Source organism: Bombyx mori, chromosome 3 (assembly GCF_030269925.1).
Source record: "Bombyx mori chromosome 3, ASM3026992v2".
In the NCBI taxonomy this organism is placed as follows: domain Eukaryota; kingdom Metazoa; phylum Arthropoda; class Insecta; order Lepidoptera; family Bombycidae; genus Bombyx; species Bombyx mori.
In genome coordinates this window covers 10292183-10318620 of record NC_085109.1, presented here as the reverse complement: position 1 = coordinate 10318620, position 26438 = coordinate 10292183, and the positions used below count along the sequence as shown (strand labels likewise).

The window sequence follows — 26438 nt, the reverse complement described above, 5'->3', positions numbered from 1 at the left end:
CGGTGTTCTCACGCTTCGAGAAGGCGCAGCGTACCATTAACTTAACTGTAATCGTCGACTCCTGTTTGCGAGTGGAACTTGTATATTTATTCCAGTTTCGCGGGGGGTGAGCGCCCGTGTAATAAACAGAAGGACGACCGGTCGAACGATAAAAATAAACGGCGTGTGAATGGATGATGGATCGAGTATTGATGACTGGCGAGAAGATGAATTGCTTTATACGAGCAATTAAGTAGTTGAGGATTGATAGGATAAGTGGCGCGGTTTATTTTTATTCCGTAATTGCACGGCGGACTGGATGGATTTATAGAATAATGTTACATACCTCCAACGCTCCGACCATTAGGTCTTTGAGTTCGTCTAAGCATCGATTGATGCGCGCCCGACGTTTCCGCTCCAGCAATGGTTTAGTTATTTTCTTGTATTTAGCCGTCTTCGACAACGGAGCCGGGTCCGACATCTTTTGGTAATCTAACACAAATAAAAATCATATTTTAGTGGTCTATTGACATTACAAAGCTTAGGTATTTTAGGTGGAGTTTTTGAACGTGCTATTTGATTTCATTTATCAATAAAACTTGTCACTTTATTGTCAATTATAAAATCGAACAAAAGCGATCTTAAGAAATACATTGGTATCGGAGAAAACTGTAAAATTAAAAATCTACTTACGAATTATAAACACTTAAATGAACTTCGAACGCACTTGTAATACACCCACACGCGTCGCGACACTACACGTGCACCTCACAACGCGTCTCTTTGCCAACTGCCTGAAAAAAGCCTTAGCCCTGTCCCCCGCGGCCCTACACCCCCGCACTCCTCTCATTCATGCCCTACGGAGCACGTGTGGCCCACAGATCGGGTTCCTTGAAATACTTTCCCAGGATACTTGTATGCTTTTGTTTTTTCTACAAAATAAGCAGTTTATTTATAGCCCAATGTGTGATTATGTGTGATCTTATTAGCTTCTCTAGTTTGTTAATGAGCGATCTGGATTCGTGTGTGGTCGTTTTATAAATGATAAGAATCACAACGTTTTATGCTGGTAAACGAAGATCAGAATTTGATTAGAATATGATTTAGTTTAATTTGAATGTTTTTGAATGTCGCATTGTCTGTTACAATAGATATTGACGAAGAACCATGGAAGACGATAGATACGGTTTTTTTTTTAAATTTCGCAATCACTTTTGTCGCACCAAATACATACACGTGCTTTCTTTCTTTTTTTCCTACCTAAACTGGTAGCCTTGAGAGGCTATTCCAGCGTAACCTTAACTAGTAGGTGAGCTCACGGGGCTCAAACCTGACGACGTTGCTACCACGAACCCTAGCAAGAGCCGTGCTTCGCAGAATCTACCACCGGATCGGAAATGCGACCCACTGAGAAGATCCGGCGAGTAACTCAGTGGGCTGTAACTGAGGGTTAATTTTCTCGTCGAGCCTTTCATCGCAAGCGACGGGTTCGACGAGAACGGTGACCGGTGCTTGAGGTACCTAAAAGCACCGTTAGTGGATCGGGAGGATCCAAGATGACGTGTTTTGGGCGACGTCGACTGCTTTCCATTCTTTCCGCAGGATCGGGAATGTAGTTACCGGCGGCCACGATGAGAGGGTTCTCGTGTTGTGCCGCTTTATCGAAGTGAACACGTGCGAGAAGTGTCAATATAACGGAATTACGCAACAATTGGAAACAAACCCATTTTGTTTTTTTTTGTTGTATGTAATACAAACTTTAAAACTGTGTAATATCATAAAACCTTCACGAAAATTTTGTACAATGGAATTTTCGACACGGTTTCCATTTAAATTTTAATTTTGTCGGCTCTTTAAAGGAGCAGTAGACAAAAGCACTCGACAAAAAGTTCATAATAAATGGCACGGTCCAAAAACGGGGACTTGAAATGATATTACTGTTGCGGTCCGTTTTTTTTTTTTTTTTTGGTCTCCAGGTAGAAAACGACCTAAGGACAACCGATTTTAAGCAAACGCTTTTAACTTATTCGCCGTTAAAGCATATTATCTTATATTTTTTTATTGTTATGTGCGTACATATGTTTATCATTTTAAACGTTTTGAGACATAGGCCCGTATGTGTACATTTAGCTAAAATAATTTTTAATTTGTAATATTATGTTCACTCAAAGCTCACACTCAAAATACCTCAGTTGATTTCCTTTATTGTTAACAAAAATACCTATTTTTCGATAGGTCCCTATTCGCTGGTAGCTTAAAGGACTCCAACTACAAATGGACCGGTAGGTGAGCTCACCGACTCAACCTGAGAGCATTTGCGAATACTAACCCTAGCAAGAGCAGTGCTTTACTGAATCTCCCACCGGACCGGAATCGCGACCCACTGAGAAGATCCGGTGAACAGCTCAGTAGGTTTGTTTGTTATGAAAAGATACAGCAAACACAATTTGTATAAATTTTAATGGCGACATATGAGGTCAATTTGCAATGAAACTAACAATTAAAAGTTAAATATTAATTGTTACTTTGACAATTTCATAATTTTACATGGAAGCCAAAGCACAGACTTTAGTAATATGAAATTAATTAGGGAAGTAATTTTAGTATTTTCATCGGTTTTCACGAGTCACACAAATAAAACACTTTTACGGTTTAATTTCGCGTTTTTATGTACCTGTTATTTATTTCCGACGTGTCTGTCTGAATGACTGTGATTGCTTTCTTTTAAGTAACTATGTACAATTGACATAATACTAGTACATATTTTCTTCCATTTTCGCGAGCCTTAGAAACTACTAGATACTACATACTAATCCGTAAACTACTTTTACGAATTTATCACGCGCATGCAATCAACACGAACGAATTTAATTTAGTTTTATTACTTTCAAAATTACAGTATTCCAAAAAAAAAATTCCAATTATTAGTAGGATCCAAAAAAAAACAATAATTAAAACATAAATTAAGACCACAGGTTTCATAATTTTGACTCCACGAAACACTGAATGAGGCGGTCTTTTATTTTAATTTTACCCTAAACCAGTATAGACAGACAGACATGTTTGGTAATTTTTCAAGTAGCTAAGCTATTTTTGTATAAAATGGATAGGTACTAAATGCATTTTATTTTCTATCTGAAATCCCGTAGACATTTTATTTTGAACTTAATTCAGTCTTTGGTACTCACAAAATCTGTAAAGTACACATAGTTTATGCGAAATTAATTGTGAAATCAATAAAATTCGAAATTGAAACTGGAAATGAAATAGAATTATTGAAATATTCATAATGCCGATGTGATGATATAACGAAATACACTATGAACGTATCGACCGAAGAAAATTTAGTAGGGTCTGCAAATAAGTAAAAGTAATTTGAAAAATAAAATTTTAACAGCAAGCTGAACTAGCGATTTAAATAAACTTTTGAAGTTATACTTCTTTAAGCGCGTTATGAAAAATTTATGAGACTGAAATTTTATGATGCGCGCGCACCGTGACACAAAATTAACAGAATCAAGTTGCCCACTAAATTGCTCATTACAATACGACCAACGTAACTTGGCGAGTCTGAATATAGCCGCAGGTGAACTTTCGCGCATGTACACTCGTAAAAAAAAGTGTTATTAGCATTCATTTTTTAGTAATATAAATGACAAAATTATTATTTAATATAATTCATACTAAATATTATTAAATTATTAACGTTAAATATTTATTATTAATTATTTAATATTTAAAAAAAAAGAAATAAATTAAAATTAAATAAAGTATAACTTCTTACGCGCGTACATAAGTACACGCACCCTTTTTGTTTATTAATCCCGCTGATTCTGGTCGGCAGTCTATTAGGCCATGGTAATAAAATTATTGTATTGTCATCGGTGCTTGGTGACGTGTGCAACTTTACAATTTAGTTAAACGTTTTGAAATTATTGATAATTAGTATACAAAGCTATTATGTGCACGTTAAATATGTATTAGTAACTTCTCAGTAGTCGTTTGTGGTATAAATGAGCATAGTTGAGTACTGCAGGCAGGCGAGCATACGATCTGATATTGAGTGGTTACCGTGGCTCATGTGACTTAAGCAATGCCAGGAGCAGAGAAAAGCCGCTGCCTACCGCAAAAACCATACGGGGAACCCATAGACACTAAAACTTAAAAGTCGTTTTCCCTCTTAAGATATAAAGTCGCAAGAATCAACGCATCAATGCGTTGTAGCTGAAAATATACACACTTTCCCACTTGCCCTTATTCCATTATGCGGGGTCGGCGCAGCATATCCTCTTTTCCATTTAATCATACATCATCTTTGCTCTGACACCTTTCATTCAAGTCTTTTTAGAACGCCCCCTCCTTATATAACCGTCTGCTTTTATACCCCGGGACTTTTTGGCCACATGATCATATTCTTTTCGCATTAATGCCGATACCACGATAACCTTCCACTCTTTTGGTCATATCCACTATTGCTGGGACAATTAGAATCATAGTAATTAGCTATTTTGTTCTTTAATCGTTCGTGTAAATTAGCTACACGCTACTAAATTAGAAGCAAGGCTTGATCGCATATTGAATCACACTGGGCATCTTAAATCCGAATTGTCATACCTACTATAGCCAGTATACTAAATTCAGTAGGTACTAAATTAGAAGCAAGGCTTAGTCGCATATTGAATCACACTGGGCATCTTAAATCCGAATTGTCATACCTACTATAGCCAGTATACTAAATTCATAAATTTTTATTTTACAAATATATTCAATTACTTTATTGTTCTTTAATGAACATAAAACTCGGTTACCGTACATTTGTGACGCATGCACTTCGTTAAGCGTAAAATCGACAATTAAATCGTCGCAAATATTTGAGAACGTATGAAATTTGTAATTCGTGAAGGTTCATCAGTTAAGCTGGATATAAAACAAATCAAAGATTGTATGGAGAAACTATAATGAGAATGATTTGAACGAAACTAAATGCTCAAAACGTTACACGCTCTGTAGGCATGCTCTGTTATATAATCATAACGGTAACAATTATCAAAACAGTCGATTCATATCTATAGCTAAATGAATACAATGAAATCGTAATGTGTGAAAAGAAGAAACAATAATCATAAAATAACATCTTAATACTATCTAATAAAAGGTTTTCTTGAAGGCTCTTCGAAGCTCGCAAGGGTTCTTAGATTCAAAGTTGAGTTATTTTGATGCGTCGATGAATATTGTTATACTCTCCTCAACATTGCAGTTATTTTTCGGTAGACTAGAGCTGCATTTTTTTTTAAAAGGATCCTGCGATTTGTGTTTCACTAAGCAGAAACTTACTTGAAACATTTCAACGCACAGTTAGTTTGTAATATGAAACTAAATAGGTCTGTTTGTATTAGCTTTTCATAATTATGAATGAATGAATCAGGAATGAGGAGATTCGCAGTAAAACCATGATAACTGGCATAGTCCAAAAGATTGCGAAATTGAAGTGGCAGTGGACAGGGCACATTGCTTGTAGAACAGATGTTCGCTGGGGCAGAAAAGTCCTCGAGTGGCGACCGCACATCGGAAGATGTAGCGTGGATAGATCTCCCATAAGGTGGAACGACCTGTTGAAGGTAGCGGGAATGCGCTGGATGCAGACAGCGTAGGATCGGTCGTTGTGGCGAGGCTTGGGGGACGTCCAATATTGGACGTCCGTTGACTGAAACATAGATAGATAAAAGTCATAACAGCTGTTAGTATTCAATTTATATTAATAATGAACTTTTCACAGACTATTGGTTGAGTTCATGGATTTTCTTCTCGAATATGTTATGACGAGGGCATTTGTGATGACGTGAAATCTTTATCCATGGGAGACTGCATCATTTACCTTACTCCGAGCGGGTAAGTCTGTGCAAATGGCTATATTATGTCGCCATGTTTGTTTTGCGCTCGCGTCTTCTTTGAGGATACCAGTTCAACGCCGGTTTCGGAATGTAACTTACGTAGCGATTTAATGTTATAAGGTAGATGCCTTAGTGAATACGATAGTACTAATTCATCAGCTCGAAAAAAAGTACACATTCGCTAGTCTAGTACCCAAAAAATCTTTAACTTTCCAAGAATCAACATATATGACACAGCTATAAATTCCTCCAACACGAGAGCAAAGAGCTTATCAGCGTTACTTCCTTTAGCACATATTTCGTCTACAATAATGCTAACACAGATTTAGTGTGGAATTGTCGTTTGCTGCTTGAGACTAAACAATGACACATTTCCCACTGACCCGTTGAGTCATTTCATTCTCTACAAACAGGAATGGAGTCAGGAAACATGACTTAAACTATATCACGGGCAACAAATTCAATTGAATTAGTCTGGACCAATTAAAGAATAATGATTCGAAAAATACCTCTGCGAATTCTCGTTTACTTAATTCCCAGTATATTATATTTGGTTTTAATATTTTATTATGATTTTTCTGTGAGATATTTTCACTTAAGCTTTCGTTCCAAAAAAGTGTGTGGATTAAGTAGCTGGTATGGTATGGTAAGTCTGGTCGGTAGTTTCATATTCTTTTGTTCATTCAAAGATTTAGAATAAATAATTTATATCTGATAGTTAGGCATATTGGTAGTACTTATATGTGTATATTACTGCCCATGCTATATTTATTATTATAATATTTAGGTTTAAAGGTAGGTTAGAAGCAATTTCAGGACAACGGAGATTTAAACCTTATGTTTGTGTGCCGATGAGGGAATTTACATTGTTGTGTCGGGAATCTCCTTAACACCAGGTGGAATATGATCTCGCAAATCTATTACGAAAAATAGATTTTAGAAGAATATATTTTAATGCTTGCATTATGTATGCTTTATACAATAATATAACGAACGATAATATGGTATTATTATATCTATACACTACTGAGGATAAGACGCCCGGTAATTCCGGAAGTTTAGGTATCACGGTTCTGCTAATTTCTACCTCGAAGCAGCTTCGCATTCCTGTTCCGAAGGAGGGACACTTCCAATTCCACTGATTTACATAACACATTCACAATTCTGAGGAGACTTGGCTACAGCACTTTCGCTACAACATGATGTAATTTAATAATGTAATATGTGCGTATATATTTATTTATTTTGAAGTGTGAAACAGTAATATTATAAAGATAGTATTATTTATTTATTCTGTAAGTTTATCTTCTTTCTATTTTCTATTCTTCTCTGTTTGATGGTTATTTAGAAGAAATCTCTTTTAGCGATAAGATCACCCAATGTACTTTTCATATTTTTTATTTGTTTTTATTTTATTGGTTACAATGAAGCATAATGTACTCAGCCATTTACAGACGGCAAATTATTTGTAGTTATGACGTAAAATCATGAGGTTTTAAAAAGCTCCTGTGGAGACTCCGATAACTCCTTAACATCGGACGGGACGTAAGCACAGATATAAATGATTTAAATATAAGTCAAAAGAGTTCAAAGCAAAATTATATCCCATTACGTTTCTGTTACCTACATCGTGTATGTCGAGTAATAAATTGTTCATTGCGGACTCCTCGTAAAGTTTTATGGGCAATCTTTTCTTATTTGCATATAAAGCAAACACACAACTTGGCTGGTTCACACGCGAATGTAAATCTTACGTAACGGGAATACGGTATTTCATTAAACCGCTTACGTTACCGAGTAACTATTGATTGCCAATGGGAAATACAATAAATTAGATATTGTTCGATTATTAAAAATCGTTAGCTATTATAGCAAAATGAATGTTGGTTTTTTATATTGTTAGATAAGCTGTAAGAGGACTTGAATGGACTGCGTTTAAGAGGGTATGCGAGAGGTGGGTGTGAGTGCAGAGAGTGTGAGTAAAGAGGATATGCTGCAGTCACTGTGTTTGATTAGGTAAAAACAATTCGACCCGATTAAAATCAAGCGACCGAATTGTGAAGGTATTTATTTTATTATAGATGTTAAGACTAGAGGACCTTTTTCATGCGCTGCTCTTACATTTCGTAAGATTTTGAGGAAACTTGGTCCAGTCGTTGGCTTTTTAGCAAAGCTATATATATATTCGTTATACGATAGTTAATGCGTGTCTATTCTTGTTTTTTCTTCCTTTCCCTACCTATGCTGATAGCCTTGAGAGGCAATTTCAGCTTCTCCTTAGCGTGCAGGTGAACTCTTGGAGCTCAAACTGGAAGTGTTGCTAACACTGGCCCTAGCAAGAGCAGTTCTTCGCAGAATCTACCACCGGATCGGAAACGCAACCCACTGAGAAGATCAGGCGAGAAACTCAGTGGGCTGTGTCTTTGGTTAATTTACTCGTCGAGCACTTGTGCTTGAGGTACCTAAAATCACCGTTAATGGATCGAGAGGATCCGTAATGACCGCGTGTGTATGTTGAACGATTTTTTGTATGAAATAGATTTAGCGTTATTCACAGCGGCTAGCTTTGAACGTAAAATAACTTTTTTGGTGTTGCGATAATAAGCTACCGGTAGCTATCAGAGCTTTTCAATCTATCTACATGAAAAATAAAGTGAATACGGATGCATAGTAAATTTGGTATAATTTGCGTAATTACTGGTGGTAGGACATCTTGTGAGTCCGCACGGGTAGGTACCACCAACCTGCCTATTTCTGCCGTGAAGCAGTAATGCGTTTCGGTTTGAAGGGTGGGGCAGCCGTTATAACCATAATTGAGACCTTAGAACTTATATCTCAAGGTGGGTGGCGCATTTACGTTGTAGATGTCTATGGGCTCCAGTAACCACTTAACACCAGGTGGGCTGTGAGCTCGTCCACTCATCTAAGCAATAAAAAAAAAAAAAAAAAAATAATTCCAGTCGAATGTAACGGTACATCGCATGTCACCAATGACTGACGTGGGTAGTTAGATTGTTTAATTATCATCAGGTCGTAGCCGACTATGAGGCTGCGACTATGTGGGCGTTTTTGTTTATATGAAGCGTGGCCGGCACGCGTGGGAAATGGACGCGGTCGCCTGTTCTCACATACGGAGATGTTACGTGTGCGCTATGACTTACGATTATTTTTAAAATGTTCGAATTTTTAGGGTATATTATGTCGTGATGCGACAGTAGGTAATGTAATGACTCGATGGATTAAGTCACATGTGTTTGTAAGGGGTCTACAGGCTTCGATTCAACACAAACTTACACAGTATAGAAAATACAGCATAGACATTAAATTCAAATTTGTATCTGAAAGTGGTTTATTAGTACTTTATTGAGATAGATTGACGAAATTGATTAATGCAGGTCAATAAGGAGGCTATTGCGAAATTTGATTACTAGTATATCGAAAATCAATCATGGTGTAGGAACTAAACTATTTTTAGCCACTAAAGCGACTAAAGCATACTTAAAACTTAAATTATCATATTTGCGTTTGTTGCAATATCGGGAAAAATATCTATTGTCGTATTTAACAAAATGACGGTAACACAAAAATACCGATGCTTTGTCGTGGTCGTGTGCGTCATTGCCAACGCGGGACACCCAGCACTCGATCGCATGTGTGAAGTATCACTAATTGTTTTATTATGATTATTTTTATCATTCACACGGCTCGAATTTGTCAACATGTACATATATACAATACATACAAAAGTATTGGTTGTATATATGAACGAATCGATTTGTTTAATTATTTATGATAGCTATCGGTTTGGTCCAAAGTGATAATTTGTTTCCCGTTCATCTTGCAACATCTAATGATACAAACATACTATTACAAAAAAAAATCTTACAGTGGCATTCACCTTAATGAACATCTTTTATTTTTCTAGACAGATTAACTGCTTCTAGCATCTTACCCACAGTCTTGAGTCTACTCGTGCCTATGACGTTAGCAATACAAGTCTTAGAAGTCGTCGTGGCCGAAAAGATAAGACACCCCGTGTCTTCGTATTGCGACAGTACCGGTGTTCGAATTCCGCTGACAGACATTATTCTAATGAAATACGTACTTAACTCATCATTACAAATTACTTCCGCGGCGAAGCATTAACATCGGTAATGAAAATCAAACCCGCATAAAATATTATTTGCGGATATTTTTAAATATTTTTTTATATGCCTGGGCGTAATAGAGACTATTTCTACAAAATGAAAACTCCTTACTTTCTCTCAAGTAGTCACAATTGCTCATGACCGTCCTTCTGGGGTCAGGGGTACAGTCAAGTAGCTGCCTACACTAAGAACTCCCTTCAAACCACGATTGACGAATGACATTCCATTACGCTTTGCAATAACATCGTGGGTAGAAATTGTTTTAAAAAAAAGGAATTACAACAAAAATCAGATATCTTCATAATTCGGCCGTTTGCTATTAATCTGTCCGAATCATTTTTGCCGAATCTAACACGGTGACTGCAGCACAAACATTCCGATAAATTTTGTCTTTGCGTCACTGTCATCAAGAGATACTCAACGGGTCTGTCTTCGAAAGCAAAAAAAAAAACAACACGATTAGATCGCGTGTGTTACGCCCCTATAACTGTTTTATTATGGTAAAATTAATTGCACATTCACGATCTTATCTATTGTATAAATATTTGTTCGTATAATGAGGTGTTAATTGAATAGTTTATTCAGGGAAAACATTTCACGGATTTATTAAAAAAAAAATGTATATAAATTAAAAATTTCTTGATTCCATGAAAATGTTGAAGTTTAATTTACGTTATTTATACCCGGGGCGTGGCACGTCCCAGCCCCAGTGTGGTCAGAGCGCGGAGGGCCCAATCTCGGCGGTCCGTGCTGGAGGCATGGTCCAGACGGCTGGCCGATCCTTCGGCTGGTCGTAGGACCGTCGAGGCGATTCGCCCGGTCCTTGTGGATTGGGTGAATCGTGACAGAGGACGCCTCACTTTCCGGCTCACGCAGGTGCTCACTGGGCATGGTTGCTTCGGTGAGTTCCTGCACCGGATCGGAGCCGAGCCGACGGCAGAGTGCCACCACTGTGGTTGCGGCTTGGACACGGCGGAGCACACGCTCGTCGCCTGCCCCGCATGGGAGGGGTGGCGCCGTGTCCTCGTCGCAAAAATAGGAAACGACTTGTCGTTGCCGAGTGTTGTGGCATCGATGCTCGGCGACGACGAGTCGTGGAAGGCGATGCTCGGCTTCTGCGAGTGCACCATCTCGCAGAAGGAGGCGGCGGGGCGCGTGAGAGACACGCAAGCCCGCCGCCGTCGAGCGGGGGCCAGGGAGGCGGATCTCGCCCAAGCCCTGGCCCTCTAAGTGTTTCGGGTCCCCTTCATATGTCGGTCTGGGGACAGGCGAAGGGGGCCTAAGAAGACGACGTGCAAGCTGCTCTGCACGCGTTTTACGCAAGAGCATCCGGGTGATGGAAGGCCGGCTATCCTCGACCCACGCTGGTTCTGACCCAGCGGGGTATTCCGTAGGATAGACCATTCTAACCGGCGCCATCTAGGCGGGCTCCGGATAGCCTGCCGACCGAGAGGGCTGGTGGTCGTGGCGCCGACGACCGCCGGTCCGGCGTCCCGAGGGGGAGGGTGATGGGAGAGATGTGCTCCGCACTAAACGCTTCACTTTCCCCCCTTTGCCTTTTCATGGGTTCTGTCTCATGCGAGGTTCGGACGCGGGTTGTTGAGCGACAGGAGGTTTTAGTCAGTTCGACTCCGACATGCCCCGCCTTCCATCCCCAGGGGAGGGCGGAAGTCCGGCGATTTCCTCCTGACAAATACAGTTCAGTTTAAAATTGAATATACAAATCGTTAGGCTTCATAAAGAAGTTTTATAGTTCATTATCAGAGTATCTTGGAGGTATTTTACTTGAAAAGACCTTTACGTCGAGCTAAAAAAGAACATTAAAAAGAACACAAAACGTATTTAAGCTTAGAAACGATCACAACGCCAGTAATTTAACGAACATTTATGTGACACAGAGTTCGAAGAACAACCTAACCTAAACATTAGCCCGCTGAGTTTCTCGCCGGATCTTCTCAGCGGGTCGCGATTCCGATCCGGTAATAGATTTATTCGCGAAGCAATTACTATTGAGTCGTTAGGTCTCCTTTTGACGCGCTCGGGTAGGTGTTGGTAAATCTCACCACTCCTGGCTGAGCCCTTGCTCGCCCACCTGTCCTGCTGAAACTGGAAAGGCCTCCGGGCCACCAGTAATCTCTCAAACATGAAAAAACCTCATATCTCAAGGTGGGCGACTCAACTATCACGTTGTAGCTACTCAGCGCCAGATGGATCATGAGCTCATCCTTAGCTATATATTTGCAGTAACGAAGCTTATGGCCGAAGCCTATGGCCGAGGCCTATGGTCTAAGCCTAAATTGCTAAGCAACGGCTGCGGATTACATCAGATGGGCCTTCCGTCACTGTTCCTAATAGCAAAAAGACATATTTATATGACTAATTAAAGCTGAAATATATTTATGGTGTTGGTAATAGTATGTTTTATTGCTCAAACATGTATGGTTGCAGCAGCCGTAATTACGGAAACAATGTTATAAAATTTTGCATGGCCCGGTCACAAGAGCTCGGTACTGTTATAAGTAAAGTTGAAGCGTTGAAAATGAAATGTCTGGGATGGATTACGTAGTCTAAAAGAATCTCAGTTGTTCAAGTCTAAAATTTTAAATCGATCAGCTGAAGTTTATAATAGATTAGTAATTAAAAAATTTTTTATAAATTAGTTAGAATTTCAAGGACCAAGAACTTTTAATTTGAAATCAAAAAGTGATTTACTTCAGGTACTAGACTCACAAATATTTTTACGATAGATTCATTTATTAATGCATTACGATATAATTGATGTTTAAGTAAATAAGAAACAGAAAAAAAAAACAGGTTACAAATTAAGAATTTTTAAATTTCATTTTTCGATTATGGTTAAGAGCTGATTGTAACTAAGAGAGTAATATTTCTGTTGTTAATTTTAACTAGACATTATTACCAACCAATAAAACGAAAGAAGGCGGATAGTTTACAGAACTAGTTCGCGGCGCCCGTGCAACTAATTGGCGGTCATTCTACCCTGGCTGGACGGTCAGCAGCACAATACTGATGTGTAAATAAATAAACTTTCTAATACAACATGATATACATTTGATTATATGTATAGCTTTATTTGTACCTATATATAGTACTCGCTGAAAAACAAAAACACTAAAAACATTTAAATTATTGAACTCCATTGCATACATAAGGAATATATTATATTATATTTAAAATAAAAAATATTGACATTTGCCAACTGTAGTTTTTCTGTTAAAGAGGTCACTGACCTCGTCGAAATCTACAGCGCGCGTAAAAACATGAATATTTGATTCGTGAACTACTGAGTATATTAGAAGGATTTTTGTATGCGACCTTGAGATGTGACATAATACGTGTAAGTTGTTCCATTTCAGGTGATAACATCGTCGCCAGCTTGTTTAGGCAGTATTTTTTGTCATCTCGGCAAAATTTCTTGGCAAATATGTGTATAGGTGCGTTTACATTTTATCTCCATTGTAAGTTTAAGCAAGTCTTTTTTCTCTCGCAAATCAGCTACGAGTTAGCGATCTACATCAAAAGATGATCGCCAACTTACTTACTTACAACTTATAAGGTACTTAAGACATAAGGTCAAAATTATAATTATATTAAATATCAGCTGCTTACTCTTTAACTAAAGTACATTTTTCAAGCAAACCTTATTCTGATATTTATGAACCCAACGAATAATAATTCAACCGTTCCCAGGTAATAATGATCTGTTAGAAATGTGGAAATTGATGTTGACTTAAAAATATTTCGTCTGAACTACACACATCAACCAATACTCTCCAGTGGACCGAATGGTAAGCAGTCGATGTCGCTCTAAGCACGTCATTACGGATCCTCCCGATCCATTAACAATGCTTTTAGGTACCTCAAGCACCGGTCACCGTCTCGGGGTCGACGAGTAAATTAACCCATAGACACAGGCCCACTGAGTTTCTCGCCGGATCTTCTCAGTGGGTCGTGTTTCTGCATTCTCAAGCACTGCTCTTGCTAGGGCCAGTGTTAGCAACACTCCCGGTTTGAGCCCCGTGAGCTCACCTACTAATTCACAATACTCAACTCAATTTTAAATACTCAATAATTAAATATACACGAAAATCGATTAAGAATAATTTTTAATCTTTCTTCTGTCTGTACCTATATAGTTAGTTATTCTGAAGATATCTGTCAAAATTCGCTCCGGCCGGAAGCGACTCCGTGGGAACCGACGGCGAACGATTTTCTCCATAAATTCACAAACTATAAAATAAAACTCTTTCTTTACGATATAGACTTTTTTGTTTCGCGAATCGTGAAAAATTTCGAAATTTGTGTACTTTTATTATGAAGCGTGACATCATTGTTAATGATGCTTACTGTCTACTGCTCAAAATAATATTCTCAACATAGGAGACATATCTAGCAGTTTCTTAGTACTGTATTCTTAAATTAAATTACATATTAACTAGTGAGGTACACTGTAGTATTTTATCAATCAACGTCTAATCTATTTTTAATATTTTTAAACGTTAACATGATTAATAACACTTTCCTTATCATTTACCGTGCGTAATTCAAACTAACGTTATAAATGAGATAATAAGTTTATTTGTTACGCTATCTCACGTCTCAACTAGTCAACAAAATTTTACAGACTTTGTCATGGGTACAAAAAAGGACTAGGTATATACCTATATTAACGCGAGTAAAGCCGCGAGTGGAGGCTAAATAAATCACAAAGATAAAAAAACAGTCCGCGCTTTAACACTAATACCATTTTATCTTCATTATTCATTGGAGATAATAATAAAAAAATTGCTTAGATGGGTGGACGAGTTCACAGCCCACAGAGATATAAGTACTAAGATCTCAGTATAGCTACAACGGCATACCTACCCTTCAAACCGAAACGCATTACTTCTTCACGGCAGAAATAGGCAGGGCGGTGGTAATGAAAATGAAAATCATAAAAAATAATAATAAAAAAGACAGATTTGATTGATTTAATCGATTGATTCGTATTTAGATTCCATTGGAGATGCAACCTCGCATGAAAAATTTCAATCTGTCGCTCAGTTCAACTACCTAAGTCCAAGAGACAACCGCCATGATATTTGTTGCTAAAGTGATGTTTCAATTTACATTTAAACTATAATATGTAATATATATAAAAAAGAAAGGCTGAGACCTAGCTTGTAGGTTGAGAGTGGCTTATCAACACACAATAAAACCTTTGACCTGAACTTCTTTTTTTTTAAATTGGTCTCTCCGTTTAAATTGTGTTCGCGTGATATTCCTTTCTCGTGAAACCTTTGAGTCATCAAAAAATGTTCGGTAGATTTCTAACAAATGCACATTGCAGTTTTAATCTTCTTAAATACACCTAATTAGAGGTTTTAAAAATCATTAAAAGTTTTGATGAACTTTAAATATACTATAATGGCGAATCAAGGTCCAAGAGCCATAGGCAGTACTGCGATTGGATTTTAATAATACATATGTGTACGTAATTTAAAAAACTAAAAAAAATATGTTAAAATAACAAATCGAACCAAAAATTAATTCCGCCTTTTTTGTTAGAAGACAGGAAGGACATTAGAGCCAATTTATCAAATTTATTTTACCGTCATCGGTCCCTAAGCGTGTGCAAATGTTCAACTTCATTGGACGTCTTGAAATCAGTGAAAATGATGTTCAAAGTTAAATACAAACATACATACATAAATATGTGTTAACATCTAATTATATTTTAAGCTTTCAATAGAACTTTTAATTACATCACAATAAAATGTTTGTATAACCTTCAATGTCATTCATTATACATAGCAAAATTTTCCATTGTGTTTTAAATTTCGATCAAACTGGATTGGATTGGATCAATAGATGTGACGTTATATTTGTAGGTAAGATAAGTTAATTAGACACCATATACAATTACCGTATTATTGCCAAACAAACACTGATCATTTGTAAATTTGAAGACTTAATCGGCCTCTGAGATTGATTTAAAAATATTTTTTTGGGACGTTCAAACTAAATACAACACTATGAATACTGTTCTAATTTAATTTTACTACGTGAAACAATATTAAAATGGGCGGCGCTACGCTGATTATAGTGTTTGAGTTATTCGGACGCTTCTCTGGTAGATCATTACACCGTAAGGAAATTACTAGCTGGTATTAAGTTAGCAAATTAAAACTGAAAACGTGTGTTTAATGATATCAGTATTTCAGACGAAGTCAGTAATGATAATGGAGGTGACCTCGAAAACTGAAGCAAATACTGAATTCCCATTTGGTGAACTCTTCAATGTTACATAACTGTACCGAATTTATCGGATTACCCTTTTTCCCTACCTATGCTGGTAGCCTCAGAGGGCTATGTCTGCGCTACGGAGCGAGTAGGTGAGCTCACAGGGCTCTAAGCTGAGGACGTTGCTAGCAAGAGCAGTGTTTCGCAGAATCTACCACCGGATCGGAAACGCGACCCACTGAGAAAATCCGGCGAGAAACTCAGTGGACTAGGATTACCCTGCAAATGCTTCCCTTGTATTAAATGATTTATTATAAGTTATTTAGAAAATGAAATTGAATTCAAACCATTTTTAGTCTTAGAATAGTCTCTTAGGCTACCAGCTAATAAGTAGGGTAAAATAGCAGGTAAGCTTGACCTTGACAAGCAAGACCTTGTGGACCCGTGCGATAATAGTAGAAAAAAACAGCTTCCTTTCCAAAAGTAAAACCTTTTCTCTTTATTTTCTTTTACAACAAGACTATCAAATGAATTATATTTACTTTTTGGTTCTCTTTTTGTTGAGCAAAAAAGTCGTGCTTTTGTTTTTTATGTGTATATTTATTAAAAAAAAATATGTTTCTGTAGAGTCAGAAGTAGTAGTAAGAATTTAAACACTATTGAAGTAGGTACTTCGTAACTTTACATAGCTTCGTAATATAAAGTCGTTTTTTCTTCATAATATTATCAATGTATCGCAAAACCTCTATAACATTAAACGTATCATATAATGTCAAACATTCATGTTCCTTTAAAACAATGCTGTCGTCGTACACACACATACCTAACAGATTCCCATCAAGTTGTACTGCTACAAGTCTCGCTCTATTAAGAAGTGAATTTAATACGATTTCACAGCTAGCCGGCCAATTTGAAGAGTTGCTTTTTAAGGCAGTGCCGGTCTACGTGACGACTGTCGTATGTTGGCGGTGTAATACAGTAGGAGGGGAACGCGTATGCAAATGGCTGAGGCCACGGTGCCACGACGCGGGCCGATTGCGAGCGTGGGAAAACTATCGCCTGTGGCGAGCTCTCGTCAGGGCCTCATTTAGATCACACTTTAATATTATCTTCAAGTTTGGCGATATCCACTTCGATAAAATGGCACGACACAAGAACCATCGTGGCCGTCGGTAACTACATTCCCGATCCTGCGGACAGAATGGAAAACAGTCGAAGTCGCCCCAAACACGTCATTTTGGATCCTCCCGATCCACTAACGGTGCTTTTAGGTACCTTAAGCACCGGTCATCGTTCTCGTCGAACCCGTCGCTTGCGACGAAGGGCTCGACGAGTAAATTAACTCTCAGACACAGCCCACTGAGTTTCTCGCCAGATCTTCTCAGTGGGTCGCGTTTCCGATCCGGTGGTAGACTCTGCGAAGCACGGCTCTTGCTAGGGTTCGTCTTAATCGTTTTGTAGTGCTGAGTATCAGCGCCCAGCGCACAAAACACTTATACTGTTTTAATTGAAACCTTCAACCACAATTATTTTGTTAGAATAAAAAGGATTGGAATAAAAAGGAATAAGGATATTCCCTATGGATGATACGAATTAATCTACAGTTATCATACAATCTTTTTTATTTTGTTTTCTTTTTTTCTTTGAGTAATACGCGTCGTAAACCGCTATTTACCCGCTGTGGTACTACGGTAGAAATAGATATCACGCTGGTATGATTAGTGTTAAGGCGATGACAGCCATCCTCGCTATGCGTTCTATTTGGTTATTTGTTTTATTTTTAACCGACTTCAAAAAAGGAGGAGGTTCTCAATTCGACTGTATGTTTTTTTTTTATGTTTCTTACCTCATAACTTTTGACTGGGTGAATCGATTTTGATGATTATTTTTTTATTAGAAAGCTGACGCTCCCCGTGTGGTCCCATTTCAATTTAGTCCAGTTCTGATTCCAGGCACGCCAACCGATTTCGATGATTATTGTTTTTAGTGTATATTAATTTGTTTTGGAATATTTTTTTTCTATATCAAGTCGGTTTTTGTTAAAGCAAGTCTATTTACAATTTTATAATACATAGTTAGCACACTGAGTTCGTCTCTGTCCGCTCGTGCAGAGACCGCGAGCGCGTGACGGCGGCCGCGGCGCGCGCCTCAATCACGACCGGCTCTGACGTGCGATTTGACGCAACACCGGCCGCGTCCTCCTCACAATAACACACGTCCACACTTGTCACTGTGAATTAATCTATATATTAATATGTGAAGCAAAAACTTTGTATCCCTTTTTACGAGAATTGCGCGGACGGAGGAGTGTGAAATTTCCCACACTTATAGAGAATATAGAGAAGGAGTGCAGAATGTTAATATTTTTTTTAATTATGCCTAAAAATACATTAAATCAATAAAAAAAATACATTACACACACTACCATGTATTTGACGCATGGCATGCATACTATTTATTTATTGTCAAACTTTTGTTCTTGACGTCTGTGGTCAAATTGAGAATAGATTAAATATTGTTTGTCTTCTTTATTAATATTTTTCTATACTGTAGTCTTGGGAAAATTTGTGATTATAGAAGTTTAATAGTCTTTGAAAATAGAATCATAATAGTGAACAAACTTACAACTTCAGTTAATTATAGTCGAATTTCGACTACTGCGGGACCACTAGTACGAATTATTTAAGATAGCTACATATATGGTTCTAACTAGCCGTACTCGCCCGCTTCGATGGGCATTTAAAATTAACATTATTATTTATTGTCATTATTATTAGGGACCAACATTCATATAAAAATTTGCCTATCCATTAAGTACATGTATTTTCTACATGGATACCAAGGTTCAAGTCAATCGGATGTATGGTTCAGTAGTTATAACGGAACATCCGTAAAAACCACTGTAGATTTATATATTAGTATAGATAGATATAGTTCTAAAGTATTTTTTATCACCGCCCATGGGCGATCCCTTTGCCCAATCAATCCCGGAGTTTCCATTACATATTCTATAAAATGGGATCTTTCTAGTCGTACTTCTCTAAGCAGATAATAATATTGCCTTGGAGTTCAGGAAGCTCAGCGTGAAACTGTGAAGTGATCTTTTTTTTTATTGCTTAGATGGGTGGACGAACTCACAGCCCACCTGGTGCTAAGTGGTTTCAGGAGTCCATAGACATCTACAACGTAAATGCGCCACCCACCTTGGGATATAAGTTCTAAGGTCTCAAGTATAGTTACAACGGCTGCCCCGCCCTTCAAACCGAAACGCATTACTGCTTCACGGCAGATATAGGCAGGGTGGTGGTACCTACCCGCGCGGACTCACAAGAGGATCTATGTTAGCGTCAGTGTCATTCCAGTTATATTTATCCGACGGCCCTCTCAACCCCAAGCATTAGAATTCACGTTTGAATGATGACACTATCGTGCCTTATCTATAGCTTGTTACATTGCACATGTAAAAAAATCGAATACACTTCAAAAAAACGAAAAATAATCGTTTTCGTATTTTGAAAAAGTTAATTTAAAATAACAGCTTTATTTCATAGCCGATTGATTATTTTTAAACAAATTCCAATTCGGCTATATAGTTGTGTTGATTAATGGTTCTCTTCCAATAAAACTCAATTCGATAAAACACGAAGTTATTATGGAGAATATTGCAAGGATTTACCTCCATGACGTTATTCTTACTATATTCTCTAGAAAGCACTCGACTTCAAGGAAAATAATTATTGATTATAACTCGTATGATTGCACCGAAATCAACTCCTGTTCATTCTTTTTTAGTAAAATGTGACCACTTGTGTTACGACCTCTTGTGAGTCCGCACGGGTAAGTACCACCACGCTGCCTATTACTGTAGCAGTAATGCGTTTCGGTTTGAATGGTGGGGCAGCCGTTGAACTATACCGAGACCTTAGAACTCATATCTCAAGGTGGGTGGCGGCATTTACGTTGTACATGTCTTTGGGCTCCGGTAACCACTAACCACATATATGAAAATAAATAAAAAACCTTTTTCTGTGACTAACGCTGAATATATTATGTAAAAACCAAAAGCCATAATATCCATGTACAGCTTTTGGGCTCGGGGCAATAGTTCAGAATAATTCACCGGTATAAATCGAGCCTATTTTCAATACTCACAAAACCATTTCGTGTTTTGTTTCAATTTATTTGGATAACGTCGTTCCTAAGTGCGATGAAACGGCTGCGTTGAATATATTTTTTTCTTTTTGCTTCTTGTAATGTAATAGAGTAGCAAGGCGCTTGGAAATGCACGAAGTAAATATATTGCGACAGGTTTTGGATTGTAAATGTATTTTGTTATTGAACAAACGTTAAATGAACATGTTAGGTGAGTATAATTTAGAAACAATACGGAATCGTTGTGATAATTCTCTCCGGCTATAAAACATGGTGGTCGGTACAATGATCTTGCCCATTTTCAGCCATATTTTTATTGTTTAGATGTGTGAACGAACTCACAGGCCACCTGGTGTTAAATGGTTACTGAAGCCCATAGACATTTACAGCGTAAATGCGTCACACATCTTGAGATATAAGTTCTAAGCTCTCAAGTATAGTTACAACGGCTGCCGCACCCTTCAAGCTGAAACGCATTACTGCTTCACGGCAGAAATAGGCAGGGTGGTGGTACCTAACAATGCGGACTCACAAGAAGTCCTACCACCAGTAATTACGAAAATTATAATTATGCGTGTTTGATTTTTATTACACGATATTATTCCTTCACCGTGGAAGTCAATCGTGAACATTTGTATACGTATTTCATTAGAAAAATTGGTACCCGTCTGGGATTGAAACACCGGTGCATCGCTCAACACGAATGCACCGGACGTCTTATCCTTTAGGCCACGTATTTAGTCAGAAGCTGGTCTATCTATCGTAGAAAGAAAACATCGCACCAACCCATAAAGCCACATAATTAAATTGCGCGTCTTAACTATTATGCTACGGAAATTTCGGTCAGAAAGTCGCTAAAAGATGAGGTCGTTTAAGTCAGGTTTAAGTAATATATTCTAGTAAGTGTTTAGGAAGTCATTCGTGTACCTAACAGTACATTGTCCCACTGCTCTTTTTACTGTTCTTGCTAAATCGCTACTTTGACGCACTCAACTTTCAGTCGTGACTGTACAAAAATTAGACATACATTTGTATTTTAAAACTAGCTCCTACAGTTTTTCTTGTGATTGTCCAACTAACTTGAAAATATAAATATTCAATCGCCTCTTAGCTTTATTCCTTTATTAATGTGCGTATCAGTACTTTCAGAAAGTAAATTCTTCGTTGTTTTCAATTTAAAATTTCAATCGTAAGAAATAATTTTCAGTTCCCCGCGGTCACGTAAACACAATTGCACAGGTAATTTTGATCGTGTCTGTGACTTGCGTATAGCTAAGAGAATACTACCGTTACAGTCAAATGAAAGCAAATGGCTATTTGAAAATATCAAGATGATCATTACAAATTCCGGCTTTTACATTGAAATTGTCATTAGTTTTAAGGTTTACAGTTAAAATGTAAGTGAATACTTGAAATATAGCAATATAGACATATTTTTCAGAGTTATTTTAAAAATATTTATGAATATACAAACCATTATCGATAGTTTGCTGTATGATATGGGCGTAAAATAGCGTCTTTTCTCGTAGATGTCCTAAAGACGATTTAAGACAGTGGGCAGCTATCTTCTCTGAGAATTATAGCAACGCACTGCGCCCGTCAATCAGGATTTACTAATGGCAAGGTGTTTTGTAAACCCGTATAAGTATCACCCTTCTGCCTATTTCTGCCGCAAAACAATCACGGCTTTCGTTTTGAAAGGGGCGATCATTATACAATACAATTGTAATAAACACTCATCTCATTGTCTCAAAGTGACATTTACGTTGCGGGTCGTAAGTTCATACACTTTTCAACGCAAAAAAGTCCGCCAATTGCGCTTACTGACTTCAAGTTACATGTAAATAAAAATACAGATTTATTATCAACAACAATACCGTTACGAATTACATATTAACATTCAATCAATTGATTAATTCAGTCAAAAACTACAAGACAACATTCTAGTATAGAGTTTTGTTTTAAATAATTCTCCGTACAATCGTGCGATGAAGTCAACCGTTCGCTAAATAAGTCGTGCACTTAACTGTGCATGCATCACTGCTTCTATTACTAAACAAAATTGCAATATCAATTCTTACACACTCGTCTCTCGGTTTGAGCGAAAAACCGATATCGCATTTTACGGTTTTTTTTTTTTACATTTACCTCAATCAATTAACTGCTTGGCCGTAATCGTTGAGGTCGTCACGATTCTAATTACATTTTATTTTATTACTTAACTAGCTCTGATCGAGAGCGGTCTAGTGGAGATATTACGCGTACGGTATTAACAGCTCATTTGAACGCTTGAATTATTTTTAATAGTGCCGAATGTGATATGACTATCGTATGAAGATAATATTATGAATTATGGATTGCGTGTCTGTCTGTCTTCGTGATTTATAATGAACAGGTATTATAGCTTACTTGTAACTGGCATAGATGGATATGCTCACGGCTCATGTGTAAGTTATACTTTAGCCCATAGATATTAGTTTTAACAACCGTTTACTTTGAGAGATAGGGCTTCCTTGGCACTCATGCTCTCATTGACAGTGCCTTTCGAGAAATTATTTGCTGGTGGTAGAAACTCTAGTGAGTTCGCACGAGTAGTACCACTACCCTGCCTATTTCTGCCGTGAAGTAATAATGCGTTTCGGTTTTAAGGGTGAGGCAGCCGTTGTACCTATATTGAGACCTTAAAACTCATATCTCGAGGTGGGTGGCGGCATTTACATTGTAGATGTTTATAGGCTCCAGTAACCACTAATCACATATATGAAAATAAAAAAATCATTTTCTTTGACTAACGCTGATATCAAATTCAAATTCAAATTCAAAATCATTTATTTCAACTTGGATGTCATCAAAAACACACTTGTTGAATGTCAAAATGTAAAAGAAAATGTTAACTCTACCACTGACGTATTATGACGTGACGATCGATATTATGTAAATACCACAAGCCATATAACCATGTACAGCTCTTGGGCTCGGGGCAATAGTTCAGAATAATTCACCGGTATAAATCGAGCCTATTTTCAATACTCACAAAACCATTTTGTACTTTGTTTCAATTTATTTGGATAACATCGTTCCTACGTGGGATTGGTTGATAGAGGCTTAGCTGCACCGTTGGAATTGCAGAAGAGCGGCCGAGTTAACTCACCATGTCTACGACTGTCCGACCGTTTTTCATCGTTGTTTAGTTTTTTATTATTCTTAAATTGTTGGGTCAATTGGTAATGATATGACCCCTTAAGTATACCTCTAATGACCTGGAGACATGAGATCAAAACATCAATTGTATTTCAGCTGTGTTCGCTTTCGAACCAGAACATAGTTGTTGCAGTAGACAGGTTGGAACCTTCATGAGCGATTTCATATTAGACTTTAATACGAGTAATCCCGGAAATACAACCAAACATTTTGCAGACTGATATTGTATTTTACGAAACTATTCCTTCATTTCCTTCATCAGTCTTAGTGCCTTTATTAAATACCCTTAAGCTGCTACACCCTGTATCCTGAATAATCGTGTTCCGGATTTCGTGGGTAGTATTTACAACTACGAAATAATCGCTCCCATTGTTTGTAATGTAATGTTAATAATATTCTTGTATACCATTTTTTTTTGTTTTTACTCATTTTATTTTTATTTTCTTTCATTGCTTAGATGGATGGACGAGCTCACAGCCCACCTGGTGTTAAGTGGTTACTGGAGCCCATGGACATCTACAACGTAAATGCGCCACCCACCTTGAGATATAAGTTCTAAGATCTCAGTATAGTTACAATGGCTGCCCCACCCTTCAAACCGAAACGCATTACTGCTTCACGGCAGAAATATGCAGGCACATCTTCTCAGTACTTCCCTCATTGTTGAGGATCTTGAGTCTTGCTGCATTCTTCTGATTGTTTCTCTTCACCTATTCCAATATTTTTCCTCGTGTAGGGCTTTATTAACCGTTCGATACTAGCTACAGGAAATCATTTTATATTCCGTTTTTAAAGGACACGAAGAAATTAATAACTTAATTGTATGTAACTTTCAAAATTGCTCCCGCAATATTTGTTCGGTAATTCCCATTCGACTTAAATTGCTTTAACAGTTACCCAGTTTATTTTGTATCATAGTTACTGTTATTGTACAATTTTTAATGGCGAATTAAGACGATACTCACTTCCGCGTATTATAATAAAAATAACATTTTATTTCTAGAACAATCGTTTTCGTAATTGTCTTGTTCCGGGAAGAAGATTATTGTAAATTGAGAAGAGTAAATCACGGCAGTTTTAATATGCGGCTTAGTTTTTTAGGCATCTCTAATTTTTATTAAGTTGCACTTCTGATCGTTTATGATTCGATTTTTTTTTGTTACTGTAGTAAGCAAAAGAGTTCACATCTACCGCTACCACCATTCGCAGATATATACTGTATCGGGAGTATCTGTGCTGCTTACCGCGCAAATTCATCTTCAGTTTGATATCTAGATTAGGTTAGGAATAAATATTTATTGAGAAGTCCAATCATTAAAATTGAATTTAGTAAATATAAGGTTTTTTATAGACTAACTTTTTTAATGACTGACATTGATTTAAGCGAAAATTGTGCAAGAATCCGTTTTAAATTGTTTTCGATTTGTTTAAATTTACTTTATCCAACTGCACCCAATGACCAGTTTTATATTCTATGAAACGTATCATCCATGGATTTTCAATCATATATGTGATATGATATATATCAACATAATGTGCGCATGTGATGAGTAAGTTCGTTCTCCATAGACTCCGAAACAGGTGGAGCTCGATTGAATCTCGCCTATGGATATGGACCGCCCAATAATGCAACACTGGACACGTGTGCATGTTGAGCACTCTGAATTCAAACCAACTTTTAGGTTAAGGTAGTTTTGACATTCATTTTTATTATTCCTTTTATTATTTTTCTTTACTTTTTTTATTCTCAGCAGACACTATTACGTATTTATTATTTACGGGCCTTAGCCAAGTAAATAATAAGGAATAAATATTTATAATGTCCTTTAGTTGAGTTTTCTTCTATTTCTAAAAACTTACGAACAGTTCTACATGTATTTAATAAGCAGCTTTTTTTAGTTGCATGAAAGTGTTGGGTTTCAGATCAATTAACTTCAGGCTGTGATGGAGGTGCTTAGGGACAAGGCCTGTGATGGAAATGACAATTGGGACTATGTAATTTTTTCCTGGTTCCATATTCTAGTAACTTCTTCTTTCAGGTCTATATATTTATGATTTTTTCTGTTATTGTCTTATTATTATTATTGTTTTATTCCAAAATTGTGGTTATTGTTTTTATTTCATTCTGGTATACTATATGAAATGGTATTGTTAATGAATGTTCATGTGGATGCAAAGTCTATATATATAAAAATGAATTGCTGTTCGTTAGTCTCGCTAAAACTCGAGAACGGCTGGACCGATTTGGCTAATTTTGGTCTTGAATTATTTGTGGAAGTCCAGAGGAGGTTTAAACGTAGACAAATATGAAAATGCTCGGAATTAAATAAAAATAACAACCAATTTTGTTTTTTTGTTTTCCCTTTCAAGTATCCCCCGTCGGACGGATTATTTTGTTTGTTTTAAGTTTATTTTATACAAAAGCTTAGATCTTTTAACTATCGATTGAGGCACTACGAAGTCTGCCGGGTTAGCTAGTCTGAAATAAATAAATTAATTCTCCGAGATTGTCCTAGCCATTCGTCCTGCGTAGATTAGTAGCGATCGGATTAAGCTGTCACCTAGCAAAGCGGGCCCGGTTCGACTTGTAGATTTATTTAAACGAAATCATAGTCGCGGACGGCCAGTCGGTACGCCACCGAGATGAAAGGCGTCGGTGACCGATCGAAAGGCCGTTACGTAAAACTGGAAGCAGACGACGCAAGTCGAAAAAGTTTTACTTTTACTTTTTGGCCAGTCTCTCGATTCGTTGCCCGCAATTGATGAATGAACTTTTTCATGTTACGCGAAAGATTGCGATGTTTGTTCAGTCTTAAGATCA

At 37.3% G+C, this 26438-nt stretch overlaps 1 protein-coding gene across 2 annotated transcripts in view; it reads right to left on the bottom strand.

Moving 5' to 3' along the window:
* Positions 1-26438, bottom strand: part of LOC100302603 (enhancer of split mbeta-2) — a 261515-nt gene that overhangs the window by 1423 nt on the left and 233654 nt on the right. The window contains exons 1-2 of one of the 2 annotated variants that reach the window (XM_004931665.5): positions 673-2358; positions 326-471 (exon numbers count right to left, since the gene is read on the bottom strand). In XM_004931665.5, the coding sequence (XP_004931722.1) occupies positions 326-460 (135 nt within the window). In that variant the 5' untranslated portion in view covers positions 461-471; positions 673-2358. Of the gene's footprint in view, positions 1-325; positions 472-672; positions 2359-26438 lie in introns of those variants that run through there. The other variant, XM_062676340.1, reaches the window with a different exon arrangement.